We start from the raw sequence: 24,339 nt of genomic DNA, 5'->3' as shown, positions 1-24,339 counted from the left end.
TTTCCTAAATGTTGATGAAAGATCCATCAGTCCGAACCCAAAAAACCTCGCGAGTGATCATACACAAGACCTTAAGGCAGAGGTGGGCAAACTATGGCCCGCGGGCCGCATGCAGCCCACCAAAGGTCTTTATGCGGCCCACCAAGATCAAGTCATCCAAAAAAAAAAAATTTTTTTTTTATAAGGTTAATGGGGGGGGGGGCTGTTGGGTTGCGGGTATAGGGTGGATACGTTGACTTGAGTAGGGTGATCATTGCTCGGCACATCGAGGGCCGAAGGCCTGTTCTGTGCTGTACTGTTCTATGTTCTATGTTCTATATGAGGCGCCCAGAATCATAACCGGGTGAAGCGCCATTTTTGAAAAGTAGAGAAAAAGAGGGCTAAAGGCAGGATGCCGCCGGGGGAAGTTCTGAGATATATGCCGCACGCTAATTGGTTACAACCGGGACTATTAATTAATATACTATGCGGCCCTTTAAAATTGTGAATTTCTGAATGCGGCCCCTGCACGGAAAAGTTTGCCCACCCCTGCCTTAAGGCAACGACCCAAGGTGAAAAACTGTATTTCAGGGCATTAGCTCGATTAAGATGATTAGGAAATGAAGGGGCGGTCAATAAGGGAGTAATTGGTCAAATGACTTTGAGCTCCGAGGTTTAACAATCAGTAACTTCATTGCCGTGTTAATGTAAGCCTACTTGCGACAATAATAAAGGTTATTATTACTGAGTGTGTGGATGTGAGAGCGGGGAAATGAGTGACTGAGTGATGAGGTGTGTGTGGGTTTGGTAGTGTGGGAGTGAGTGACGACTCAGTGACGAGGTGTGTATGTGTGGAGGTGGGGGGGATGAGTGTGTGATGAGGTGAGTGTGTGTGTGTTGTGATGGGTGTGTGGGGGGGGGGTGGCAAGTGACTGTGTGATGAGGTGTGTGTGGGGGGGTGGTAGTGAGTGATTGTGTGATGAGTGTTGTGTGTGTCTGTGTGTGCTAGCAAGTGATTGTGTGTGGGAGGAACAGGGTGATTGGGTGGGGGGTTGTGTGTGGGAGTGTGTGGGAGTGAGTGACAGGGTGAGTGGGTGGGGGTGTGTGTGGGTGTGTGTGGGAGTGAGTGACAGGGTGAGTGGGTGGGAAGGGTGTGTGTGGGAGTGAGTGACAGGGTGAGTGTGTGTGTGTGTGAGTGATGGGGTGAGTAGATGAGGGTGTGTGTGTGGGTGTGTGTGAAAGTGTGTGGGAGTGAGTGACAGGGTGAGTGGGGTGTGTGTGGAAGTGTGTGGGAGTGAATGACGGGGTGAGTGGGTGGGGGTGTGTGTGAATCTCCATGACTCTGAGTCTCAGTTTTCTCACTCACTCTCACCACCACACATGCACACTCACACCAACACATACACACACCCACACAGAGATGCACACTCACACAAACATACACTCAGGCACACCAACACACACACACATGCATACACACACTCAAACCAACACATACACACACCCACACACACTCAAACCAACACATACACACAACCACACAACACACACATGCGTACTCACACCCACAGACCAACGCACACACATGCACACTCACACATATACACACACATGCGTACTCACACCCACAGACCAACGCACACACATGCACACTCACACATATACACACACATGCGTACTCACACCCACAGACCAACACACACATGCACACTCACACCAACACATATACACACACATGCGCACTCACACCACCACATGCACACTCACACCAACACACACACTCACACCAACACACACACACTCACACCAACACACACACACTCGCACCAACACAACACACACTGACTCCTCAACATTCTGATCATTTTTATTGCTCACTCCCTCTTAACTCAACAATTTAATGGCCTGACATTGCTTTACATTTCCTCAGCAATTGTTACCTTCCTTAAAATCGCTACTTTTAAAAAATTCAGTTTATTGTTGTGCCAAACCTTATCTTTCTGAAATTTGCTTATTGGCCCTTTGAGTGGGAAAATGATGCAAATGAGTCCTCACTCCCCCCCCCCCCCCCCCCCAAGCAAGAAGGTTGGACAAGCCTGATCCACAAGATGTTCCTTAGACACCACCTTCCAGCAGATACCCGGGAACCCCAGCAGCTGGAGGACTCCTTAAAGCCAGAACCTGCGCTGCTGGCCTTGTTCTGTATTACAAGCCAGCTGTTTACCCCCCTGTGCTAAACCATAAATATATATTTATATATATATATATATATATATATATATATTTATATATGTATAATATAATACATAATATTATATACCAAGACTTTTGCTCCATAAGTCACAGTTAATGTATCTCTTTATGGAGTGAACATTGCTCAAAATGCCAAGAGAACTCTCTACTCCTCTTAACATTGCTGGAATGGAACTTAATCTGTCAGCTGTGACTCCTCACCTCTGAGTCAGAAGGGCGTGGGTTCAATATCCGCCCCGGTCCCAGCCAATAATTATCCCTCAGCCACGTTATCACACGGCTGTTTGTGGGAGCTTTCTGTGCTCTAATGGGCTGTCCGACTTCACGATGGTGACTACATGTCAAAAAGTGCTTCATCGGTTGTTAAGGTCTCTGGGATGTCCAGGTGGTCACGGAGGGCCTAAATGCACGTCCTCCCTCACGGGATGGCATCTCTGATTGTGTAATGCAGAGAACGCAGGGGGCACGGTGGGGCAGTGGGTTAGCACTGCAGCCTCACAGCGCCGAGGTCCCAGGTTCGATCCCGGCTCTGGGTCGCTGTCCGTGTGGAGTTTGCACATTCTCCCCGTGTCTGCCTGGGTTTCGCCCCCACAACCCAAAGATGTGCGGGGCCACGCTAAATTGCCCCTTAATTGGAAAAAATGCTTTATTTATTTATGCTAAATTTATTTTTTTTAAACGTAGGGACTGCAGCAACTGATTTCTGCGCAGCAAATCCCACTCACAGCAGATAATGTGCGATATTGATTGAGGGATAAATAGCTGCCCGGATGCCAGGGGAAAGCTCCCTTGCTCTTCTTCAAATAGTGTTATGGGGTCTCTTACATCCAGGCAGGCAGATAGCGTCTCACCCAAAAGACGGCACCTCCAACGGTGTGGCACCCCCTCAGTACTGCACTGGCAGTGTCTGAGTTGCTTTGTGGGCGAGCAAACAGGAATGGAACTCCCCTAATATGGAACCCCGCGTCTCAAGGCGGCACTTAGCGGGCCCGCCCGCCACGGGAATCGTCGCGGTCAGGACAGTAAATTTGAGACGCGGGTGTGCGCCGCCAAGTGGGCCCCCGCTGACAGAAAGGCAGAAGGGGGAAAGTCAATCCCGCCCCACTGCCGTCAAGATTAGGCCTGGCGTCTCCAGGAATTGAGGATCAATCAATCTCCAGGACACCGCTGCGTGTGCGACCCTGGAGACAAACCATCGGGACGTTCAGAAAGGTTGCTTTTTTGCCGTGTTGTTTGAGCATTTCTCTGCCAGATATCAAAACATTGGAAATGGGTTTGTTGGCTGAGAGTGAAGCATCATCCAATTGGGTTAATGACTCTCATTTGCTTTCCAAGGTCATGCGTGCGTCACGAGGATGGCTGCCTACTGGCTGGAGCGCTGTGGGGGGAGGGGGAAGGGGGGGGGGGTCATGTGATGAAACCTCCAGGAATACATTTCAGCACAGTTGGTAACCCTAACACACATGGAGCAGGTGGGGAGGCAGAGCCAGCGGCACTGTCGTTGCAATCCAGAGAGAGCCAGGATAAAGCTCTGGGGAACGGGTTCGAACCCCAACGCGGCAGGTGGTGGAATTTAAACTCAATAAAATATCTGGAATTAAAAGTCTAACGATGACCATGAAACCATTGTCGATTGTCATAAAAACCCATCTGGCTCACTAATGTCCTTTAGGGCAGGAAATCTGCCATCCTTACCCGGTCTGGCCTACATGTGACTCCAGACCCACAGCAATGTGGTTGACTCTTAACTACCCCCTCAAGGGATGGGCAATAAATGTTGGCACAGCCCGCGACGCTCACGTCCCTAGAACAGATAAACAAATAAACTCCATCCTCGTTAAACCCCTTCCGCCAGGCCCTCTAACTCTTCCTCCACCTGCCTAACGGCAAGTGAGAGAATCGGTGACATCCTGTAAGCAGACGTCAGGCCAGTGAGTCTGACTGGAATGGGTGATGCTGGAGGGAGGAATGTTGACCAAGGACCTGGAGGGGTGCCTTGCATTCTTCAAAACGTACCGTGGGAGGTTCAACATTAAATCGAACAGAGGGAGAAGGAGCTTGGATTTAGCAATTCAACCAGCAATTCAGATTTCAGGATTTGGTAGCCTCGTTAAAAGAACGCAGTCATAACGTTCTCCCAGGTCCTTTGCTATATCTATCCCCCCCCCCCCCCCCCCCCCCCCCCGGTTCAATTTTGTTCACAATTTGTCTCCTGCGCAGCACCTTGGGACGCTGCTGTTCAAGGTGCTATTTCAATGCAAGTTGTTGTTGTATGTCTGAGTGTCAGCTTCTGGCCCTGTCCAGTGTACTGCAGGTAGAACAAAATGATTCACTCCCGTCTGCTGCTGTAGAATCATGGGGAATAGGCACAGGAGAGGCCCATTTGACCCTTTGAACCTGGCCCACAATTCAACATGGATATCATCATAGAATTTACAGTGCAGAAGGAGGCCATTCGGCCCATCAAGTCTGCATCGGCTCTTAGAAAGAGCACCCTACCCAAGGTCAACACCTCCATCCACCCTATCCCCATAACCCAGTAACCCCACCCAACACTAAGGGCAATTTTGGACACTAAGGGCAATTTATCACGGCCAATCCACCTAACCTATGGATATGGAGGGATGCCTTGCATTAAGGCCTCCCTCTGCCCCTCTGCCACCTCAAGTTGATACAGACAATCGCACAGCCCCAATTAGACAATCAGGGAGTCTAACTCCTCTTGAACAAAGGTTACCGAAACACAGATACCCTGGTGATTCATTTCCTTGCTTCTGGGTACCTTTCTTTGCAGGGAACTGGTCCAGTCTTTGTTTTTTATTAACATCAATTTTAGGCACTTTCTACATTACAATTGTGTAAAGGCAATGCAATGTGCGCTCCAATGCGCAAAACATACAGGCTCATAAGAGACAAGCAAGACTTGCGCCAGAAGGCAATCCCCAGCAGGATGATAGTCCAAATTTCATTGATGTAGTGCCCCACACATCCCTTGCAACTAAGGAAATACTTTTGAAGTGTTGTCACTGCTGTGGCAGAGCAAACGTGGCAGCCACTGTGTGCACAACGAACTTTCATAAACAGCAATCAGATAGTGCGCAGCTCTTCTGCTCTTTTTGGGTGTTGCCCTGAAGAACAAACATTCATTACAGCTCTGAGGTGAATCTTCTTTAAAATGCCCAGCTGGGAGCTATTACGTTCACCTGAGTGCCTTTAACCTGAGAGATGGCAACGCCGACAGCATTCCGTCAGTACTGTTGCCGGCACGTCAGACCAGAGCTTTGTGCTTGTTCTCTCCAAAGTTGACGGCACAAGCTCAAAGGCGCCTGGGCTACCTGCTGAGCCTGTATTAGCAAGAGGGCGGCAGGGTGGCCCAGTGGTTAGCACTGCTGCCTCACGGCGGCCCAGGACCCGGGTTCGATCCCAGCCCCGGGTCACTGCCCGTGTGGAGTTTGCACATTCTCCCCATGTCTGCGTGGGTCTCACCCTCACAACCCAAAGGTGCGCAAGGTAGGTGGATTGGCCACGCTAAATTGCCCCTTAACTGGGGAAAAAAAAAATTTTTTCGTGTGTGTGCATGGGTTTCCTCCGGGTGCTCCGGTTTCCTCCCACAGTCCAAAGATGTGCAGGTTAGGTGGATTGGCCGTGATAAATTGCCCTTAGTGTCCAAAATTGCTCTTAGTGTTGGGTGGGGTTACTGAGTTATGGGGATAGAGTGGAGGTGTTAACCTTGGGTCGGGTGCTCTTTCCAAGAGCCGGTGCAGACTCGATGGGCCGAATGGCCTCCTTCTGCACTGTAAATTCTATTAAAAAATCTATAAATTGGGTACTCTAAAATTTATATTTAAAAAAGAAAGTCTGGACTAACACTGTGCCAAAAAGTCTAATCAGCTCCCTTTATAGTCATAGAATTTACAGTGCGGAAGGAGGCCATTCGGCCCATCGGGTCTGCACCCTTGGAAAAAGCACCCTACTTAAACCCACGTCTCCACCTTATACCCGTGACCCAGTAACACCACCTAACCTTTTTTTGGACACTAAGGGCAATTTAACGTGGCCAATCCACCTAACCTGCACATCTTTGGACTGTGGGAGGAAACCGGAGCACCCGGAGGAAACCCACACAGACACGGGGAGAACGTGCAGACTCCGCACAGACAGTGACCCAAGCCGGGAATTGAACCTGGGACCCTGGCGTTGTGAACCAACTGTGCTAACCACTGTGCTGTCCTTAATGCTATCCCCATTGTTCAATTGCTCCCCTGAGTCTCCAAAGCTGCCCTAACACCTACAATGACGTACGTCAGGCGCGTGACTGAATACCCTGCACTCGTTCCGTCACTGAGGACATTCAGTGCATTCCGAATCGAAAGCAGCACCCCACCCACCACCTAGAACGTCCACTCCCTCCACCGCCGACGCACAGTGACAGCCGCGTGTACCGTCTACGGGATGCACCGCAGCGACTCGCCAAGGCTCCTTCGACAGCACCTTCCAAAGCCTCGACTTCGGCCAGCCGGAAGAGCGAGCGCAGCAGGCGCACGGGAAGACCGCCCTGACACTCACTTGCCCTGATACTCCCCTTGCCCTGATACTCCCCTGCCCTGATACTCCCCTGCCCGCTAACACCACACGGGCCGCAACAGGTCAAGATGAATTCCCGCCCTCACATTCTCAAGGGCGACTCAATGGATGAGTAATAAACGCCTGCCTTACCATGGAGATTTTGCTTGAAAATAAACCCTCCTTGTCATCTTCCCACGTAACAATCAATACACTTCGAAGTAATTAGCTGTGTTTAGTGCTCGAGATGTTTCAAGAGAATTATGACAGAATGCTGCATAAAAGCTAGAGTGTCTTTCCTATAAATGATGCTGGGAGAGGTTTTATACTCTCTCAAAATCTCGAGAACGCCCAGTTGTGTTGTGGATGAAATGACTGAATGTAATCAGGATGTATTCTTCAGATAGCACAATACGCTAGCCGCACACTGTTTTCTCTAACCTTGGGATTTTCCTTGCTCCACCAGCTTTTAGTTGCCTGGGAATTCTCTGGAACTCTCTCCCTAAATCGCTCGGACCGCTTGCTGCTTTTTTTTTAAGGGTCTTCTTTGGGTGGCCCGTGCCAGGGTCTAGAGGGAGGTCTTGCAGCGCAGTGGGTTCGCGACCCAGCCTCTGAGCCTAAAGTTCCGGGTTCAGACCCCATGCCAGGGCTTGAAGGCCGAGGAAGGTGCGTTCGTAACCCGGCCAAACACAGGACGAGGAACTGCAAATCCTTCCAACGCACACGAATGGCAGGCGGTGAGAGGCAGCCGATGGGAAGAACGTTGGGGACTCTCCCATCACTATCCATGGGCGGCACGGTAGCACAGTGGTTAGCACTTTTGCTCCACAGGGCCAAGGACCCAGGTTCAATTCCCGGCTCGGGTCACTGTCTGTGCGGAGTCTGCACGTTCTCCCCGTGTCTGCGTGGGTTTCCTCCAGGTGCTCCGGTTTCCTCCCACAAGTCCCGAAAGACGTGTTTGTTGGGTGAATTGGACATTCTGAATTCTCCCTCCGTGTACCCGGAGAGGCGCCGGAATGTGGCGACTAGGGGATTTTCACAGTAACTTAATTGCAGTGTTAATGTAAGCCTACTTGTGACACTAATAAAGATTATTATTATTATAGCTCCGAACTACAGCACACATGTCTGACAGCAATGCAGGCTCCCTGAGAGATTTGCAACACAGCCTCCCCCAATCTCCCCTGGCTTACCTTGCGAAGTGCCTTTGGATGTTGGAGGTGCTTTATAAATGCAAATTGCCAATGTCACTTCCTATCGTTCTTTTAAAACAGGGACAGGTGAAATTACCCTCCCAGGGAATGTGGGAGAAGGGGGGGGGGGGGGGGGGGTGGGGGGGGAGGTCCATGTTACTCCCAAATAGCCGTTTGCTAATACGAGCCTCAGGGCTTTATACACTTGTGTGTCACAGTGCAGACACACACACACACACAAAGTGGCCATGTACCTCGAAACCTTTAACCCGGGCATCAGGGCAGGAGAGGACAATGTTTACTTATTGGCAGCCGGTTTAGTCAGGGTTAGTACAAGGCCTGGTGCTGGTGGGTGACACCAGCTGATTAACACTGCCACGTTCACATCTCCCGAGAGAGATTTAACATGATCTGAAAACTGCTTTGGAGTCTGAACAGGCATTTGTAAACAAGCCAGTTCTGACAATGGCAATTGCAACTTGCTCAAGTATTGCAACTTAGTATCCCCCTCCTCCCCCACCCCACCCATCAATATACTTGCCTTCTGGGCGGTGAATCGCTGGAGTTTGCCATTGCTACAGCTGTTCAGATCCAGAATGTATCCAGGTCCTGATACTGATCCGTGTCAATTCCCCCCCCCCCCCCCTCCGCCTCCTCCAGCTCCTTCCCCACACCTTAGACGGGGAAAGGGCTACAGGGAGAGACTCCCCCACCGCTCTGGGACACTTTCCGTGCTGTCAGCTCCCCTCCCACCGGCTCGCCAGCACTGGGATTACCATCAACCCAGCAGCAGCACCAGGAGGAGGAGGAGGAGTGATTGCAGCTCCCTCCCCTGCCCGGGCTGCCTGCCGACAGGGAGGGGGCACCGACTAGCGGCCGTCGCTGCGCTTTGGCTACCACACCTGTACGCCAGAAACACATCTGGACCCACATCTGCCCCCTCTCATCCCACCACCCTGATTTAAAACTAAAATCCCCATTGAGACAGGTTGGCCCAGTATTCTGTCCCATTGAAATGACTCCTGGGCATCTAATAATGCTCCAGTTTCTACCCCCCCCACTCTCTCATTTTTATTCTTTCATTGAATGAGAAGGAAAAGCTATTAAAGATTGGGAACTGATTTGTGCTGGTCTGAACTGGTTTATTTACCCCTTAGAATGGAACTCCAGTTCAGGCCAGTAAGTTCCCTAATTTTATTGCTCCCCCCCCCACCCCACCCCCGCACGGTGGTACAGTGGTTTGCACAGCTACTTCACAGCACCCAGGATCCGGGTTCGATTCTGGCCTCAGCTGACTGTCTGTGTGTGGAGTCTGCACCTTCTCCCCGTGTCTGCGTGGGTTTCCTCCGGGTGCTCCGGTTTCCTCCCAGTCCCTAAGATGCGCAGGTTAGGTGGATTGGCCGTGATAAATTGCCCCTTGGTGTCCAGGGATGTGCCAGATTGGGGGGGGGGGGGGGGGTTTACAGGCCTAGGTACGGTGCTCTTTCGGAGGGCCGGTGCAGAGTCGATGGGCCGAATGGCCTCCTTCTGCACTAGGGATGCTAAGGCCAGAATTTGTGGGATCAGAACAACAACAATAATCTTTATTGTCACAAGAAGGCTTACATTAACACTGCAATGAAGTTACTGTAAAAAACCCCTAGTCGCCACATTCCGACGCCTGTTCGGGTACACTGAGGGAGAATTCAGAATGTCCAATTCACCTAACAAGCACGTCTTTCGGGACTTGTGGGAGGAAACCGGCGGAAACGCACGCAGACACAGGATGGGCAGCACGGTAGCATTGTGGATAGCACAATTGCTTCACAGCTCCAGGGTCCCAGGTTCGATTCCGGCTTGGGTCATTGTCTGTGCGGAGTCTGCACATCCTCCCGGTGTGTGTGTGGGTTTCCTCCGGGTGCTCCGGTTTCCTCCCACAGTCCAAAGATGTGCAGGTTAGGGGATTGGATGTGCTAAATTGCCCTTAGTGTCCAAAATTGCCCTTAGTGTTGGGTGGGGTTACTGGGTTATGGGGATAGGGTGGAGGTGTTGACCTTGGGTAGGGTGCTCTTTCCAAGAGCCGGTGCAGACACGATGGGCCGAATAGCCTCCTTCTGCACTGTAAATTCTATGAAAGAATGTGCAGACTCCGCACAGACAGTGACCCAAGCTGGGAATCGAACCTGGGACCCTGCCGCTGCGAAGCAACAGTGCTAACCACTGTGCTACAGGTGCTTGATGGCCAGCACTGACAAGATGTGCCGATGGGTCAGTTTCTGTATTTTTAAAGCTCGATGACTTGTGGTCCATCCCTAATTGCCCTTGAACTGAGTGCCTGGCTGGGCCATTTCAGAGGGACAGTTGAGAATCAATCACATCGCTGTGGGTCGGGAGTCACATGTAGGCCAGACAGGGTAAGGACGGCAGATTTCCTTCCGTAAAGGGCCAGGTGGGCTTGTAAGACAATTGAGGAGAGTTGTCATGGTCACCATTACTGAGAATAACTTTAAAATGCCAGACTTTTATTAATGGAGTTAAAATCCCACCAGCTGCCGTGGTGGGGTTTGAACCCTTGACCCCGGAGCGTTAGCCTGGGCCTCTGGATTACTGGGCCAGTAACAATGTGGCTACTCGCTGCCAGTCAGTCTGGGGCTTGAAGGGAAATTATCACACTTGGTGGAGGAAAACGAACGAGGAATTTTATTTTGCCCTCAATTTGTAAAATGTTTGGGTTCTCCTGCACCGTAAAGATTCACCGCGATTCTCCGAAATTCCCACCACAAATCCGACTGACTCTCTACCTCTCTCCCCTTCCTTACAATGCTCCTGAACTTTGCTCAATCTTTTGGACATTGTTCTAATATCTCGGGCCGGGTTATCCGCCCCCCCCCCCCCCCCCCCCAGCCGCATGTTTCTCGCCGGCGCGGCGTTCGCTGGTGGAGAGATTCTGTCTTCCCTCCGCTTGTCCTATTGAAGCCCTCCGCCCCCCCCCCCCCCAACGCCGCCGGGAAACCCGTGGGCGGGGGGCGCACTGCCGATGGGAACAGAGATTCCCAACGGCCGCAGAATTACACCCCTAACTTTCACGTCCCCTCGTCGAGCCGTGTCTGACAACGCTCCCCCCCGTCGCACCCCGGGGTGGTTTCGCTGCCTGAGAGGCGCTATGTGAATGCAAGAGGCGCTATGTGAATGCAAGTTGTTGTCGCCGACCGGGCTCACAGATTGTGAAGTGGGCAACAGGGCCGAGGGCAAAGTTCCCCCTGACCCATCGCACCCAGGAAATGTCAGGAGAGCGGTTGTGGGGGGGGGGGGGGGTGGAAACCTGCAACAACAACAACAAAAGCTGCTTGGCAACATAAAGAAATAAACCACTTGCTTTCCCGCCATATCTCGGGGAGTTTCAGCCTCACGTTCAAACCGATGTGGCCGTTGTCCCTCCCTATCTCCGCGACCTCCCCAGATCTACAAAACCCCACCCGCACCCCTCCCTGCTCCATAGCATCTGTGCACCCCTCCAATTCTGGTTCCTCGAGCATCTCCCACACTGGCGATCACCATCTGGAGGCTGTGCTCTGTAATTCCCTCTCTGTTTAAGGTACACCTTTAAGAGGCGTGCCTGCATTTCCCATGTAGACTCATGTGAGGGAAGTTGTTTAATATATGTGAATTTGGTACGTTGAACTCGTAACCACACCCATTAAAGAGACCTCAGAACACTCACTGCCTCTCTCTTTCTCTCTCTCCTTCTCTCACCTCCCTGAAATGAAATGAAATGAAAATCGCTTATTGTCACGAGTAGGCTTCAATGAAGTTACTGTGAAAAGCCCCTAGTCGCCACATTCCGGCGCCTGTCCGGGGAGGCTGGTACGGGAAGGCAGGGCCTCTAAAAACAGATGGCCTACCCTAATGCCTCATTGTTTGGAGCAGTGTTGGTTTCTCTGCGATTTGCCACCCTGTCCAGTCTCGGGTCATGTTACTGCATTAGAGGCGGCGCAAAACGCAAGTTACTGGCGAACCATAAAAGAGCAGGAAGATCCCAAGTTGGGTGCTGAGTTCGCCGGCCCCAGGTCGCGGCAGTGGGACTAAGATTGGGTCTTGGTGGTCCTGAGTTCGGAATGGGAAATTCTCCCCGTGTCTGCGTGGGTTTCGCCCCCACAACCCAAAGATGTGCAGGCTAGGTGGAATGGCCACGCTAAATTACTCCTTAATTGGAAAACATTAATTGGGTACTCTAAATTTAAAATTTATTTTAAGTGTTAGGAATGGGAAGATGACTGTCACTCCCCCCCCCCCCCCGCCACTCCCCCCCCCCCCCCCCCCCCCCCCCCCCCCCCCGGCCACTCCCCCCCTCCCCCTCCCCGCCGCTCCCCCCAACCCCCTCCTCACCCCAGTAGAATCGCAGGTGCCAGGTGAGAATCAAGGTTTCCCGTGATGCCCCCTGCAGTTCAGTAGCCGGCTGTCAAGCTCACACACATGGCCCACAGGTCCGCCACGGTGGTAGGAGGGGGGGGGGGGGGGGTGGTTAGGAAGGCGCATGGAGTCCTTACCCGGTTAGCCCAGGTGCAGAATTGTAAGCGCAGGGAAGGTGCTTCTGGTACTGGATCAATCATTAGTTAGGCCATAACGTGAGGACTGTGCGCGGTCCTGATCACCTCATTAGAGAAAGGATGTCATCGCGTGGGGGGGTGGGGGGGGGGGGGGGGGGTCGGTGGGGGTGGTGGGGGTCGGAGGAGATTTACAGAGGAGATTTATAAGGATGTTGTCAGGGCCGGGCAATTGCTGCTTTGAGGAAAGATTGGATGGGCGGATGGGTAGGCATTACCCCCTTGGAACAGGGTGGGGGTCCAGGCTGATTTTCGGAACAGTGTGGGCAGCCCGGATCGGGTGGGTGGGAAGGGCCTGCTTACCGGCAAAGCGGTCAGTGGCTGGGGGTCGTAGATTTAAAGCGATTACAAGGGGGATTACGGTAGCACAGTGATCGGCACTGTTTCTTCACAGCTCCAGGGTCCCGGGTTCGATTCCCTGCTGAGTCACTGTCTGTGCGGAGTCTGCACGTTCTCCCCGTGTCTGCGTTGGGTTTCCTCCGGGTGCTCCGCTTTCCTCCCACAAGTCCCGAAAGACGTTGTTAGGCGAATTGGACATTCTGAATTCCCCCTCCGTGTACCCGAACAGGCGCCGGAATGTGGCCACTAGGGGATTTTCACAGTAACTTCATTGCAGTGTTAATGTAAGCCTACTTGTGACACTATTAAAGATTATTAATATAATTAGAGGGGGGGGGGGTGAGGAAAACATTCTTCACCCACAAGATTGTGTGGTGGGGGAGAGGGGGGGTCTGAAACTCACAGCCCGGAGGGGGTAGCCGAGGTAGAAAGCTCCGAATCGTTCAAAAAGTGCAGGTGGGCGCCTCAGAGTGGGGTAACCTGCAGGCAAGGGACACAATGCTGGAAAGGGGGATTTGGCTGGGCCGCTCGATTCTGGGCCTCTTTCCAGGCTGTAAACTTTCTACCATTCGAATTGCACCCGGTTGCGAAACAGTAGCCTAGCAACCAGAATTGGGCAGACAAATTTTTTTTTAAATTAAAGTTTTTAAACTGACGGACTGCACAATGTGGAGCATTTTTGCATTGCGTCAATGTCAGGATGACCTGTGTCTAAATCTTGTTAGTCAGGCGGGCAATATGACAGCACTGACTGATGCAATTCCTCTGTCGGAATGGAGATAAAGTTACCAGACCAGAAAAACCGGATCCCATGAGTGAGAGAGAGAGAGAGCAGCCTCGTGAAGAAATATCGTAAACCAACTAGGCTTTATTTCGCAAAGAGGGACTCGGTTCCGAATACCCTGGGGCAGTAGCCCACTCAGCCTGCGTTGTGGAACCCATTCTCCACCCCCCCCCCCCCCCCCCCCCCCCACCCCCGTGGCTCTGCAGACCGGCTTTTACAACGGGTTCCCTCATTCCTAAGAGGAATTCTGGATGTAATTCATGGAAGGAACACAAGGCCACAAAGAGGCCATTCGGCCTCACGAGCCTATCCCATCATTCAACACCAGCGATTGGGTGGGGGGGGGGGGGGGGGGGTAGACATCAATGATGGCCAGTGTGGTTCCTGGCACAAGACGATTGACCTAAGAGGTGGGATTGAATCAAATCGCATAGAACTTACAGAGCAGAAGGAGGCCATTCGGCCCATCGAGTCTACACCGGCCTTTGGAAAGAGCACCCCGCTTAAGCCCACGCCTCCACCCTATCACCGCAACCCCACCTAAACTTTTGGACACTAAGGGGCAATTTAGCCTGGCCAATCCACCTAACCTGCATATCTTTGGACTGTGGGAGGAAACCGAAGCACCCGGAGGAAACCCATGCAGGCACGGGGGAGGACGTGCAGACTCCGCACAGTCACCCGCGGCTGGAGTTGAACCCGGGTCCCTGGTGCTGTGAGGCAGCGGTGCTAACCTCTGAGTCACCGTGTCGCTCCCATTCTCTGCCACTTTCCTATTCCCTGGAGTTGAGGAGAACGAGTCGCGGCCTAATTGAAATGTATAAAATTCTTTCGATTTTATACAAATTAAAAAGTATTTGAACAGCCGATCCAAAATTGACGGGGAGTCGCCAATGTGTAGCCCCAAACAGTGGATTTTAAACTAACAACAACTCGCATTTATTTGGCACCGTAAATGCAATCGAATGTCCCGACGCGCTTCACAGTGGCGTTGACTTACAAATTCTGATAAGGAGATACATTCTAAACTAGAGTCTCTTTCAGGAAGGGAGGGAGAGGTGGAGAAGTTTAGGGAATCCAGATGTTAGGGCCCAGGGAGGGGCCTTGTGGCGCAGTGGCTTAGCGTCCCCTGTCTCGAAGCCAGGAGCTCCGGATTGGAGTCCCACCCCAGGACACGACGGCCAAGGAAGGTGCGTTCACAACGCAGCTGAAACAGGTTGGTTTCCAGCCCGCCGTTCCTTCCAACGTGCCCGATGGCAGGCGGGCGGCAAGAGCAGGAGAGATTTCCGGGTCAGCCAGTCTGCCGAAGGCAACGGCGAACCCATGCAACCCTTGCCAAGCATAATCGTAGGCCGAGGGAAGGTGCCATCGCACTCGGAGGGCATGGTACCTGAAGGGAATGGGGTGGGGGGGGGGGGCACTGGAGACAAGACTGCCAGCGCTAGAGCCATACAGCCCAGAAAAGGCCCTTCGGCCCATCGAACCAATGCTGGGCTGGAGGCAATTGAGCTGGGAGAGATCACAGGGGCCGTGCAGAGATTCGAACACAAGAGTGAGAATTTTACAATTGAGGCTTTGCTGGAAAAGGTTAGTGAGCACAGGGCTGACAGCTGACTGAATAAACTGCATAATGAGTAACCGACAAATCTACCTTAATGGCTCTCGGGAAACATCACTGCTTCACTGATGAACGCAGTGATGAAACGCTCCAGGGACTACACAGGAGCTTGTTTGTCTTGAACTGACTGTACCTTCAGAACCAGGTTATGTCAGTTCAATCGGAAACTTACTCCATCAGTAGGCACGGCCTATTTTTTTTTATCATTTCGTTCTCCGATTCCAATTTATCTCCCCAGTAGTTCGTGCCGAGCCCGCTAGTGCCTCCAATTCATGAGCTCAAACCACCCTCGCCCCCCAAGTTGGCCTTCCCGGTGGGCAAATGTTGGCAGGCTATTCGACCGCCCGGGCCATCACAGCTGAGCTCGGCGCCTCCTGGACCGCCAGGCCCACACGATTTCCAGCTGGGATAGCATTCAGAGTGGGGGGGTGGGGGTGACCTTCCTGTGCCGGAGACCAACCGCCCCCCCGGTGCCAGCCCCAGACAGGAGGCAGAACTGGAGGCCTCCCAGGCCGTTGTGGGCCAACATCGTCAGAACAATGTGCGGCATGAATAAAAATGGGTATATGACTTTAGGGCAACTTGTCACCTTTCAGTAACATTTCAAAGAATAGCCGGGATTATTTTCAGCCCACCCCGCCCTGAGGGGTAACCCAGTGGAGGGGAAAACCAGCCTCGACCGAGCTATTGCGCTGAAGAGAATGAAAATGAGCAAGTTCGCCAATGGTTGGGTGATCAGCTCCATCCACGGAGTAAAGTGGAAAATCATTATCCAAATAACTCTCGTCATGAGGCCAAGTGCCGTTGAAGTGTCTCAGATAGGGACACCGTATAGAAACTAGGAGCAGGAGGAGGCCATTCGGCCCTTCTAGCCTGCTCTGCCATTCGTCATGATCATTCCTTTTCTTTTAAATTTTAGAGTAGCTAATTCACCTTTTCAAATTAAGGGGCAATTTAGCGTGGCCAATCCACCTACCCTGCACATCTTTTGGGTTGTGGGGGTGAAACCCACGCCGACACGGGGAGAATGTGCAAACTCCACACAGACAGTGACCCAGAGCCGGGATCGAACCTGGGACCTCGGCGCCGTGAGGCGGCAGTGCTAACCACTGCGCGGCCGTGCTGCCGACTCATGACCATTCCTGACCCCCGATCTCAACACCTTATTCCCGATTCTTCCCCCAAAAGACATAATCGGCGACGATCCTGTTGCAATGCTCTGATCCACCCCCCCCCCCCCCCCCCCCCCCCCCCACCCTCCGCTAGCAGCAGCATCAAAGTTTGTGCCTCCCACTGGCGGGAGGATGCAAATGGATTCTCCACACCTCCAGCGTCCTCCAGCTCTCTCACGCGGGCATGGTTTGGTGCCAGTGTCAACCAGCTTGGCCCTGATGCGGTGGACCTCACGGCGGGTAGGTATTTGAGTTAGGTGCCCCAAAGTCAATCGGAGGGCACCCCTCCCACCAAATAAAACAAATCCTGCCCACCGCACCTCTGCACCCCCCATCAGACACCCCCATTAGAGCCCCCCCCACCAGATGCCCCCATCAATCCCCATCACACACCCCATTTTACCCTCATCAGAACCCCCCCATCAGAGACTCCCATGAGACCCCATAAAAGACTCCCATCAGACCCTCATTAGACCCCCCATCAGAGACCCCCATCAGACCCCTCATCAAACCCCTATCAGAGACCCCCGTCAGACCCCTCATCAAACCCCCATCAAAGACACCCCCATCAGAGACCCCCTCATATCAGAGACCCCCTAGAACCCCCCCACCAGACTCCCATATCAGAAACTCCCCATCAGAGGCCCCCATATCAGAGATCCCTCCCCCATCTATCACCCCTGCCTGAAAGCTAAAGAGCAGTCCAGGCAGAAGCAATGAAAAATCACTGCTTTTTCACTTACCTGTCCCTTACACCTGCTGCCTCAGACAGCTATGTCGAAAGAAGCAGCTGTTACTTCATAGAGTAAAAAGTAGTCCCAGATGACCATAGGCTGCTTTCCCCTTTGAGAGGGAGAGCTGACTGGTGGTGATTTGACCTGAGGATCACCACATCTCAGGCTAGATGGAAGGTTGATTCATGAATAACCTCGTTGGGCTCAGTTGGCTGGGCAGCTGGTTTCTGATGCAAAGATGCCAACTGTGTGGGTTCAATCCCCATACTGGCTAAGGCCCCGCTTCTGAGGTCTGGTACATTTATATAGCACCTCAAACATTGTGCAACATTTAAGGCATTTCACAAACACCAAGCCACATGAGGAGGTAATGGCAGAGAAAAGAAAAGTTTGATTTTCAGAATGAGAGAAGGAGAGAGAGGGAATCATTGGGAGGCCTTGCTGCCTCACAGCTCCAGGGACCCTGGTTCGATTCCGGCCTCGGGTCACTGTCTTGTGGAGTTTGCGTTTCCTCCTCGTGTCTGTGCGGGTTTCCTCCCACAGCCCAAAGATGTGCAGGTTAGGTGGATTGGCCATGCTAAATTGTCCCTCAGTGACCAAAGGTTAAGTGGCGTTACCAGGATAGGGCAGGGGAGTGGGTCTAAGTAGAGTGCTCTTTCAGAGGGTCTGTGCAGCCTCAATGGGCTGAATGGCCTCCTGCTGCATTGGAGCAATTCTATGGTTCTATGGAGAGCTCTGCATTCCTCTGTCACTTGGTTCCATCTTGTTTAAATTCAGACATTCTTCAAAGGGGCATTTTTCAGATATTTGTTAAAAGAGGTGCATTTCAAGGAGAGACCTGGGGTTTACAGACAGGAAACGGGCAGCACGGTAGCATTGTGGATAGCACAATCGCTTCACAGCTCCAGGGTCCCAGGTTCGATTCCGGCTTGGGTCACTGTCTGTGTGGAGTCTGCACATCCTCCCCGTGTGTGCGTGGGTTTCCTCCGGGTGCTCCGGTTTCCTCCCACAGTCCAAAGATGTGCAGGTTAGGTGGATTGGACATGATAAATTGCCCTTATTGTCCAAAATTGCCCTTAGTGTTGGGTGGGGTTACTGGGTTATGGGGATACGGTGGAGGTGTTGACCTTGGGTAGGGTGCTCTTTCCAGGAGCCGGTGCAGACTCGATGGGCCGAATGGCCTCCTTCTGTACTGTAAATTCTATGAAACATTTGATGATGGCAGGACAAGTTGATAAGTCTTTTTTAAAAGCCTACTGACGGAGGGAGCATGAGTACAGAAGCAATGCTAAATCTTCATAAATCATTGATAAATCGCAGCTGGTTGAATTCTTAACACCAAAATGTAGTAACAACATCAAGGTCTTGTTAAGGGTACAGAGGAGATTTTATGGAATATCTCAGTTTGTTGGAGGGACAAGAGAAGCCTCGGCTGTTCTCCTGTCAGCAGAGAGGGGTATGGGCTTATGGAGAAGCGCAGACGCATGGGATTAATTGGACGGCTCTTTCAAAATGTTGGCACAGCTATGATGGGCATGGTGGTCTCCTGCAGTGATTTTTGTTCAATGGCATGTATCTCCTGGTCTCCGTAGCTACACTCATGCTATCTCATGAGCTGGTCGGCCACATCTAAAAAGGGGTGACCTGAAGACTTTCAACTGTTTGGATGTAGCTGCAACCAGAAAGTGGCAGCCATCAATGTTGCCAACTGTGCTTAAATGTATTCCTGGAGGTTTCATCAGACGACTCCCCCAACCCTCCAGCCAGTAGTCCGCCAACATGTCCATCACCAATTGGAAAGTAAGAAGACTCATTACCCAATTGCTTGACGCTCGACTGCCAACCAAACAGCCCTCCGCCCACATTTTCAAGATTTGTATATCCGGTAAAGTAAATTGTTTAAAGGGAATGTTGTTGATAAGAAATATATTTTTATCATGTCCTGATGGTTTTTCTCCAGGGTCGCAGTGTCCTGGGGATCGATCTTCAATTCCCGCAGGCTCCAGACCCAATCGTGGGACCGTCGATATGTAAGATTTTTCATAGAATTTACAGTGCAGAAGGAGGCCATTCAGCACATCGAGTCTGCACCGGCTCTTTTGAAAGAGCACCCTACCCAAGCCCACACTGCCACCCTATCCCCATAACCCAGTAACCCCACCCAACATTAAGGGCAATTTTGGACCGAAGGGAAATTTAGCATGGCCAATCCACCTAACCTGCACATCTTTGGACTGTGGGAGGAAACCGGAGCGCCCGGAGGAAACCCACGCAGACACGGGGAGAACGTGCAGCCTCCGCACAGACAGTGACCCAAGCTGGGAATTGAACCTGGGACCCTGGAGCTGTGAAGCAATTGTGCTAACCACCATGCTACCGTGGTGATGAACAAATCCAATGGGGAGACCCGGGAGGAGACCATTCTTTACTCAGAGGGTGATGAGAATGCGAAACTCGCCCCCACAAGGAGGCGTTGAAGCGACGAGTGGGGAAGCTAGATGAACACAGGAGAGGTAAGAGGCTAATTGCTAAAGGTGAGATCAAGTGGATGGGAGGAAAATTGTACCGAGCACAAATACCGGCCTGAACTAGTTTGGCCAATTGATGTGCCTTTGTGCTGTAAATTCTATGTAGAATCTGGCTCCCAGGGGCGGCACGGCGGCGCAGTGGTTAGCACTGCTGCCTCACAGCGCCGAGGACCCGATTCGATCCCTGCCCCGGGTCACTGCCCGTGTGGAGTTTGCACATTCTCCCCGTGTCTGCGTGGGTCTCACCCCCCACAACCCAAAAGATGTGCAGGTTAGGTGGATTGGCCATGCTAAATTGCCCCTCAATTGGGAAAATAATAATCGGGTACTCTCAATTTATAATAATAATAATCTTTATTAGTGTCACAAGTAGGCTTACTTTAACACTGCCATGATGTTAGTGTGAAAAGCCCCTAGTCGCCACATTCCGGCGCCTGTTCGGGTACACAGAGGGAGAATTCAGAATGGCCAATTCACCTGACAAGCACGTCTTTCGGGACTTGTGGGAGGAAACCGGAGCACCCGGAGGAAACCCACGCAGGCACGGGGAGAATGTGCAGACTCCGCACAGACAGTGGCCCAAGTTGGGAGTCGAACCTGGGACCCTGGTGCTGTGAAGCAACAGTGCTAACCACTGTGCTGCCCATTTTTTTAAAAAAGAGGGAAAATAATAAAATAATCTGGCTCCTTTACCCTGGCTGCAGTGCTAATCAAGATTCACACTGTGGTCTTCCTCCTATCCAATGGTAAAAGTCTTACACTTCCATGTTTGCACCTTCTCTCAAAATGCTCAGGTGCTTCCCGTGTTTGCACAGTGACCAACAGTGGCTGAGCAAAGGCAAACAGAGGGATCAATCGTAACTCGGTACGACAGGGTGTGCTTTGGTTATTGACCATGCCACACCCATATAGGAGCTTCTGTTTCTCCAGCTACAAAGAGGAGTGCTTCCTTCTGAGCCAGCGTTAAGCTGCTGTAACCCCACATTGCCCACGCTTCATTCCTCTCATTCCCATCGGCCACCTTCCGATCTGTCGGGAGGCGAAACGATTACCCAGTGAACCATTCCGAGCTTCTTTTTTTTATCCCATCTTTAAAGTTAAGAAGCCAATGCGCAGAGTGGGAAGGGAAAGCTAACTGATCGCTTGCTCCTAAAACCAATTCGAATTCAAACTGAAGGCAATTCACGGTCTCTGCAAGAGAGAGATACAAGACCCAGGCTGACAATGAGAGGCATTGCACCTCATCCTGGGCTCGATCAGACGCTCAATCTTCGCCAAAAGGCCGAGAAGGCACTGATGCCCAGAGAGGGCAGGGATTAAAAAGTATCCGGTTTGTTACCTTGTCCACTATGGTAAGGTCGTTGAACTTCTTGTGGCACGAGGCAATGAATTTTGGCAGACTGTCGGGGTTGATGGGAAACGCGGTTAACTGAGATGGCAAGAGTGCGGTGCAGATTATGACCAACCGTTGGGGGGGTGGGGGGGTTCAAACCCTATAACCAGCCGAGATAGCTCTTGGGGCCTGCCCCCTTGCCTTGCCCTGTAATGATGTGATAGCCATGATTCATGAGCCTTCGATAATGAGGACACCAGATAGAGGAAGGTTCGATGGGGTGGGACACAATGTTAAATAATTGAACTTACACCTGACATCATTAAATGACCACTGACTCTGCCCCATCCTTGTGCAGGACACTTAGGTCAGTTGTAATGTCCCAAATAGGTTCAGCTACAGAGCAAAGTTTGAACCCGGAATCTTTCTCGCCTGTAAATTATGTGTCAGACAGGATTTAGACACCAAGAAATCCAGTATTCGCTTCTCATTATTGGTACGGTTGCAAAATGCAGCTATAGTGTCCTTCAGTCATTATGAGGAGAGGTTGAGTAGGTTGGGCCTGTACTTATTGGGAGTTTAGAAGAATGGGAGGCGACCATATTAAGACATATCGGATTGTCAGGGGGGTTTGACTAGGTCGATGCTGAGAGGTTGTTTCCCCTTGTGGGAGAGTCTAGGACCAGAGGGCAGAATCTCAGAGTAAGGGGGTCGCCCATTTCAGACAGAGATGAGGAGGAATTTCTTCTCTCAGAGGGGAGTGAATCTGTGGAACTCTGTGCCGCAGAGAGCTGTAGAGGCCGGGTCTTTAAGTATGTTCAAGGCTGGGGCAGCACGGTGGCACAGTGGGTTAGCCCTGCAGCCTCACGGCACCGAGGTCCCAGGTTCGATCCCGGCTGTGGGTCACTGTCTGTGTGGAGTTTGCATATTCTCCCCGTGTCTGCGTGGGTTTCGCCCCCACAACCCAAAAGATGGGTGGATTGGCCCCGCTAAATTGCCCCTTAATTGGAAAAAATGAAGTGGGTACTCTAAATTTAAAAAAATATATGTTCAAGACTGGGATTTTTAATCATTAAGGGAATTAAGATTATGGGAATAAGGCAGGAAAGTGAAGTTGAGGATTATATCAGAGCAGTCATGATCTCGTTGAATGGTGGAGCAGACTCAATGGGCCGAATGGCTTCCTTCTGTGTCTACGTCTCATGGTCCTATAGCCACAATGACCCACAACTGTCGATATTGGCCCGTGATATTATGAGGAATCAGGTAATTATAAGCGTTCTGCGCATTTGTCTCGTAAATCTTAAAGGAAGTAAAGCCTGCATTCATGTAGCGCCTTTTACAACTTCAGGACCGCTCTGAACGGCAGTCACTGTTATAGTGCAGGAAACGCGACAGCCAATTTGCGCACAGCAAGCTCCCACAAGCAGCAATGTGATAACGCCCGGGCAATCTGTTGATTGAGGGATAAATATTGGCCAGACGGCTGGTTCGTGATGCGGAGCGGCGCCAACAGCACAGGTTCAATTCCCGTACTGGCTGAGGTCATTCATGAAGGCCCCTCCCGTCATCTCACCCTTGCTGCTCGCCCGAGTGGTGACCCTCAGGTTAAGCCGCCACCAGTCAGCTCTCAAAGGGGGAGAAACAGCGTCTGCTGCCATGGGACTTTGGCGAGCTTTTCACTTCAAATATTGGCCAGGAAAGCTGTGCCTTCTCCTCGACTTTTAAGATATGCATCAATCAAACCTTTGGTCATCTGTCTCCTGTGGCTGTGTCAAAAACCTGTTTACCGTCACCACTTTTGCCAAACGTTTAGAGACTTTTAAAACTGCGTTATCTGTGCCACGTCAGTGTCATTCGGTGCTGTCGCATTGCTTGCTTCACGACAAGTGCAGCAGCTAATGTGCCCTCGAGGAGCCACGAATAGTAACGAGACTAAGACCAGTTAATGTGTTTTTCATCCTGCAAAATGGGATTGATTGAGGCATTAAAGCTGGTGGCATGAACAGTCCCTCAGTCACACACCACGGTGCCAGTTCAAATGGTGTTCTCAATTCCTGAAGTGACATTTGACCACATTTATCCCATGACTCATAGACAAAGGCGTTGGCAGCTGGAAAGGGCTTGCAGAGGACCTGAGAAAACCCAGCAACAGACAGCGAGAAGCAGCGTGGGCAGAGACACAGTAAAGCTTGAATTTATTTTTTTTAAAACCAGCGAGGGGAAAAATGTGCCTTTATTAATTGACCGCACTCTTGTGTGGTAGCGCCTCACTCCCTGGCACAGGGGCTGGTTTAGCTCACTGGGCTAAATTGCTGGCTTTGAAACCAGACCAAGGCAGGCCAGCAGCATGGTTCAATTCCCGTACCAGCCTCCCCGGACAGGCGCCGGAATGTGGCGACTAGGGGCTTGTCACAGTAACTTCATTGAAGCCTACTTGTGACAATAAGTGATTTGAATTTCATTTGCTCAATTGCTTCAGCCCTTTTTCAATCAATGGGCAGGTAATAACCATTTATCAAATAATTGATTGCGTGGATTTCTGGTAGGGTCTTCTTCATTATGGACAGCACGCAAGGCTTTGAACCAAGACCTCGTCGCCTGATTTAAGATTAATTTGAAAATTAAACCGGTCGAGGTTTTATTCTGTTCCAGTTTTAACTTCAGCTGCTAGGTAAGGTTGGTAGTGCTCAATAACTCATTTACTTCTCTCAAACAGAGGCAGCGAACGTATTTCTTAAGCTTGGGCAGTCTCCAGCCCTGACCGTACTAGGTCGGGACCCGTGGCGCTAAGACCGGACTAGGCTCCGGGTTTATAACCCCCCCCTTCGGCAAAAAAAAAAGGGCCGCTAGGATGGCTGCTGGATGAACCTTTTCTTTCCTGATACTTTCACTCCGTAGCACCACCAACCGGCATCTCCTCTGCCCGCTCCCCTCTCCCTGCCCCTCGCCGCAACCAAATATTTGCTGATCTCCCCAGCCCTCAAATCAACTGACTCAGTACCCCCTCCTCTCAGTCTCTGGTTCAAGTCCCATCTCCAGGACTTGAGCACTGATTATCTGCGCTGACACTTCCGAGCGTGGTTCCGAGGGAGTGCTGCATTGCCGATGGCGGCACAGTGGCTAGCACTGCTGCCTCACAGCTCCAGGGACCCGGGTTCCAATTCCGGCCTTGGGTGGAGTCCAAAGAACTGCAGGTTAGGTGGGTTGGCTATGCTAAAATTCCCCCCCCCTCTGGAGTGTCCAAAAAGTTGGGAGGG

The 24,339-nt window shown here is 51.6% G+C and overlaps 1 protein-coding gene across 1 annotated transcript in view; it reads right to left on the bottom strand.

Moving 5' to 3' along the window:
* The window catches only part of zgc:158403 (tetratricopeptide repeat protein 39A), an 89,288-nt gene extending 80,519 nt beyond the window's left edge, over window positions 1-8,769 (bottom strand). Inside the window, exon 1 of the mRNA XM_038784703.1 lies at window positions 8,530-8,769. Coding sequence (XP_038640631.1) covers window positions 8,530-8,561 — 32 coding nt within the window. The 5' untranslated portion in view covers window positions 8,562-8,769. The remainder of the gene's footprint in view (window positions 1-8,529) is intronic.
* Window positions 8,770-24,339: the final 15,570 nt, after the last annotated feature.

This window comes from Scyliorhinus canicula, chromosome 25 (genome assembly GCF_902713615.1).
Source record: "Scyliorhinus canicula chromosome 25, sScyCan1.1, whole genome shotgun sequence".
In the NCBI taxonomy this organism is placed as follows: Eukaryota; Metazoa; Chordata; class Chondrichthyes; order Carcharhiniformes; family Scyliorhinidae; genus Scyliorhinus; species Scyliorhinus canicula.
This window is presented reverse-complemented; position numbering and strand designations above follow the sequence as displayed.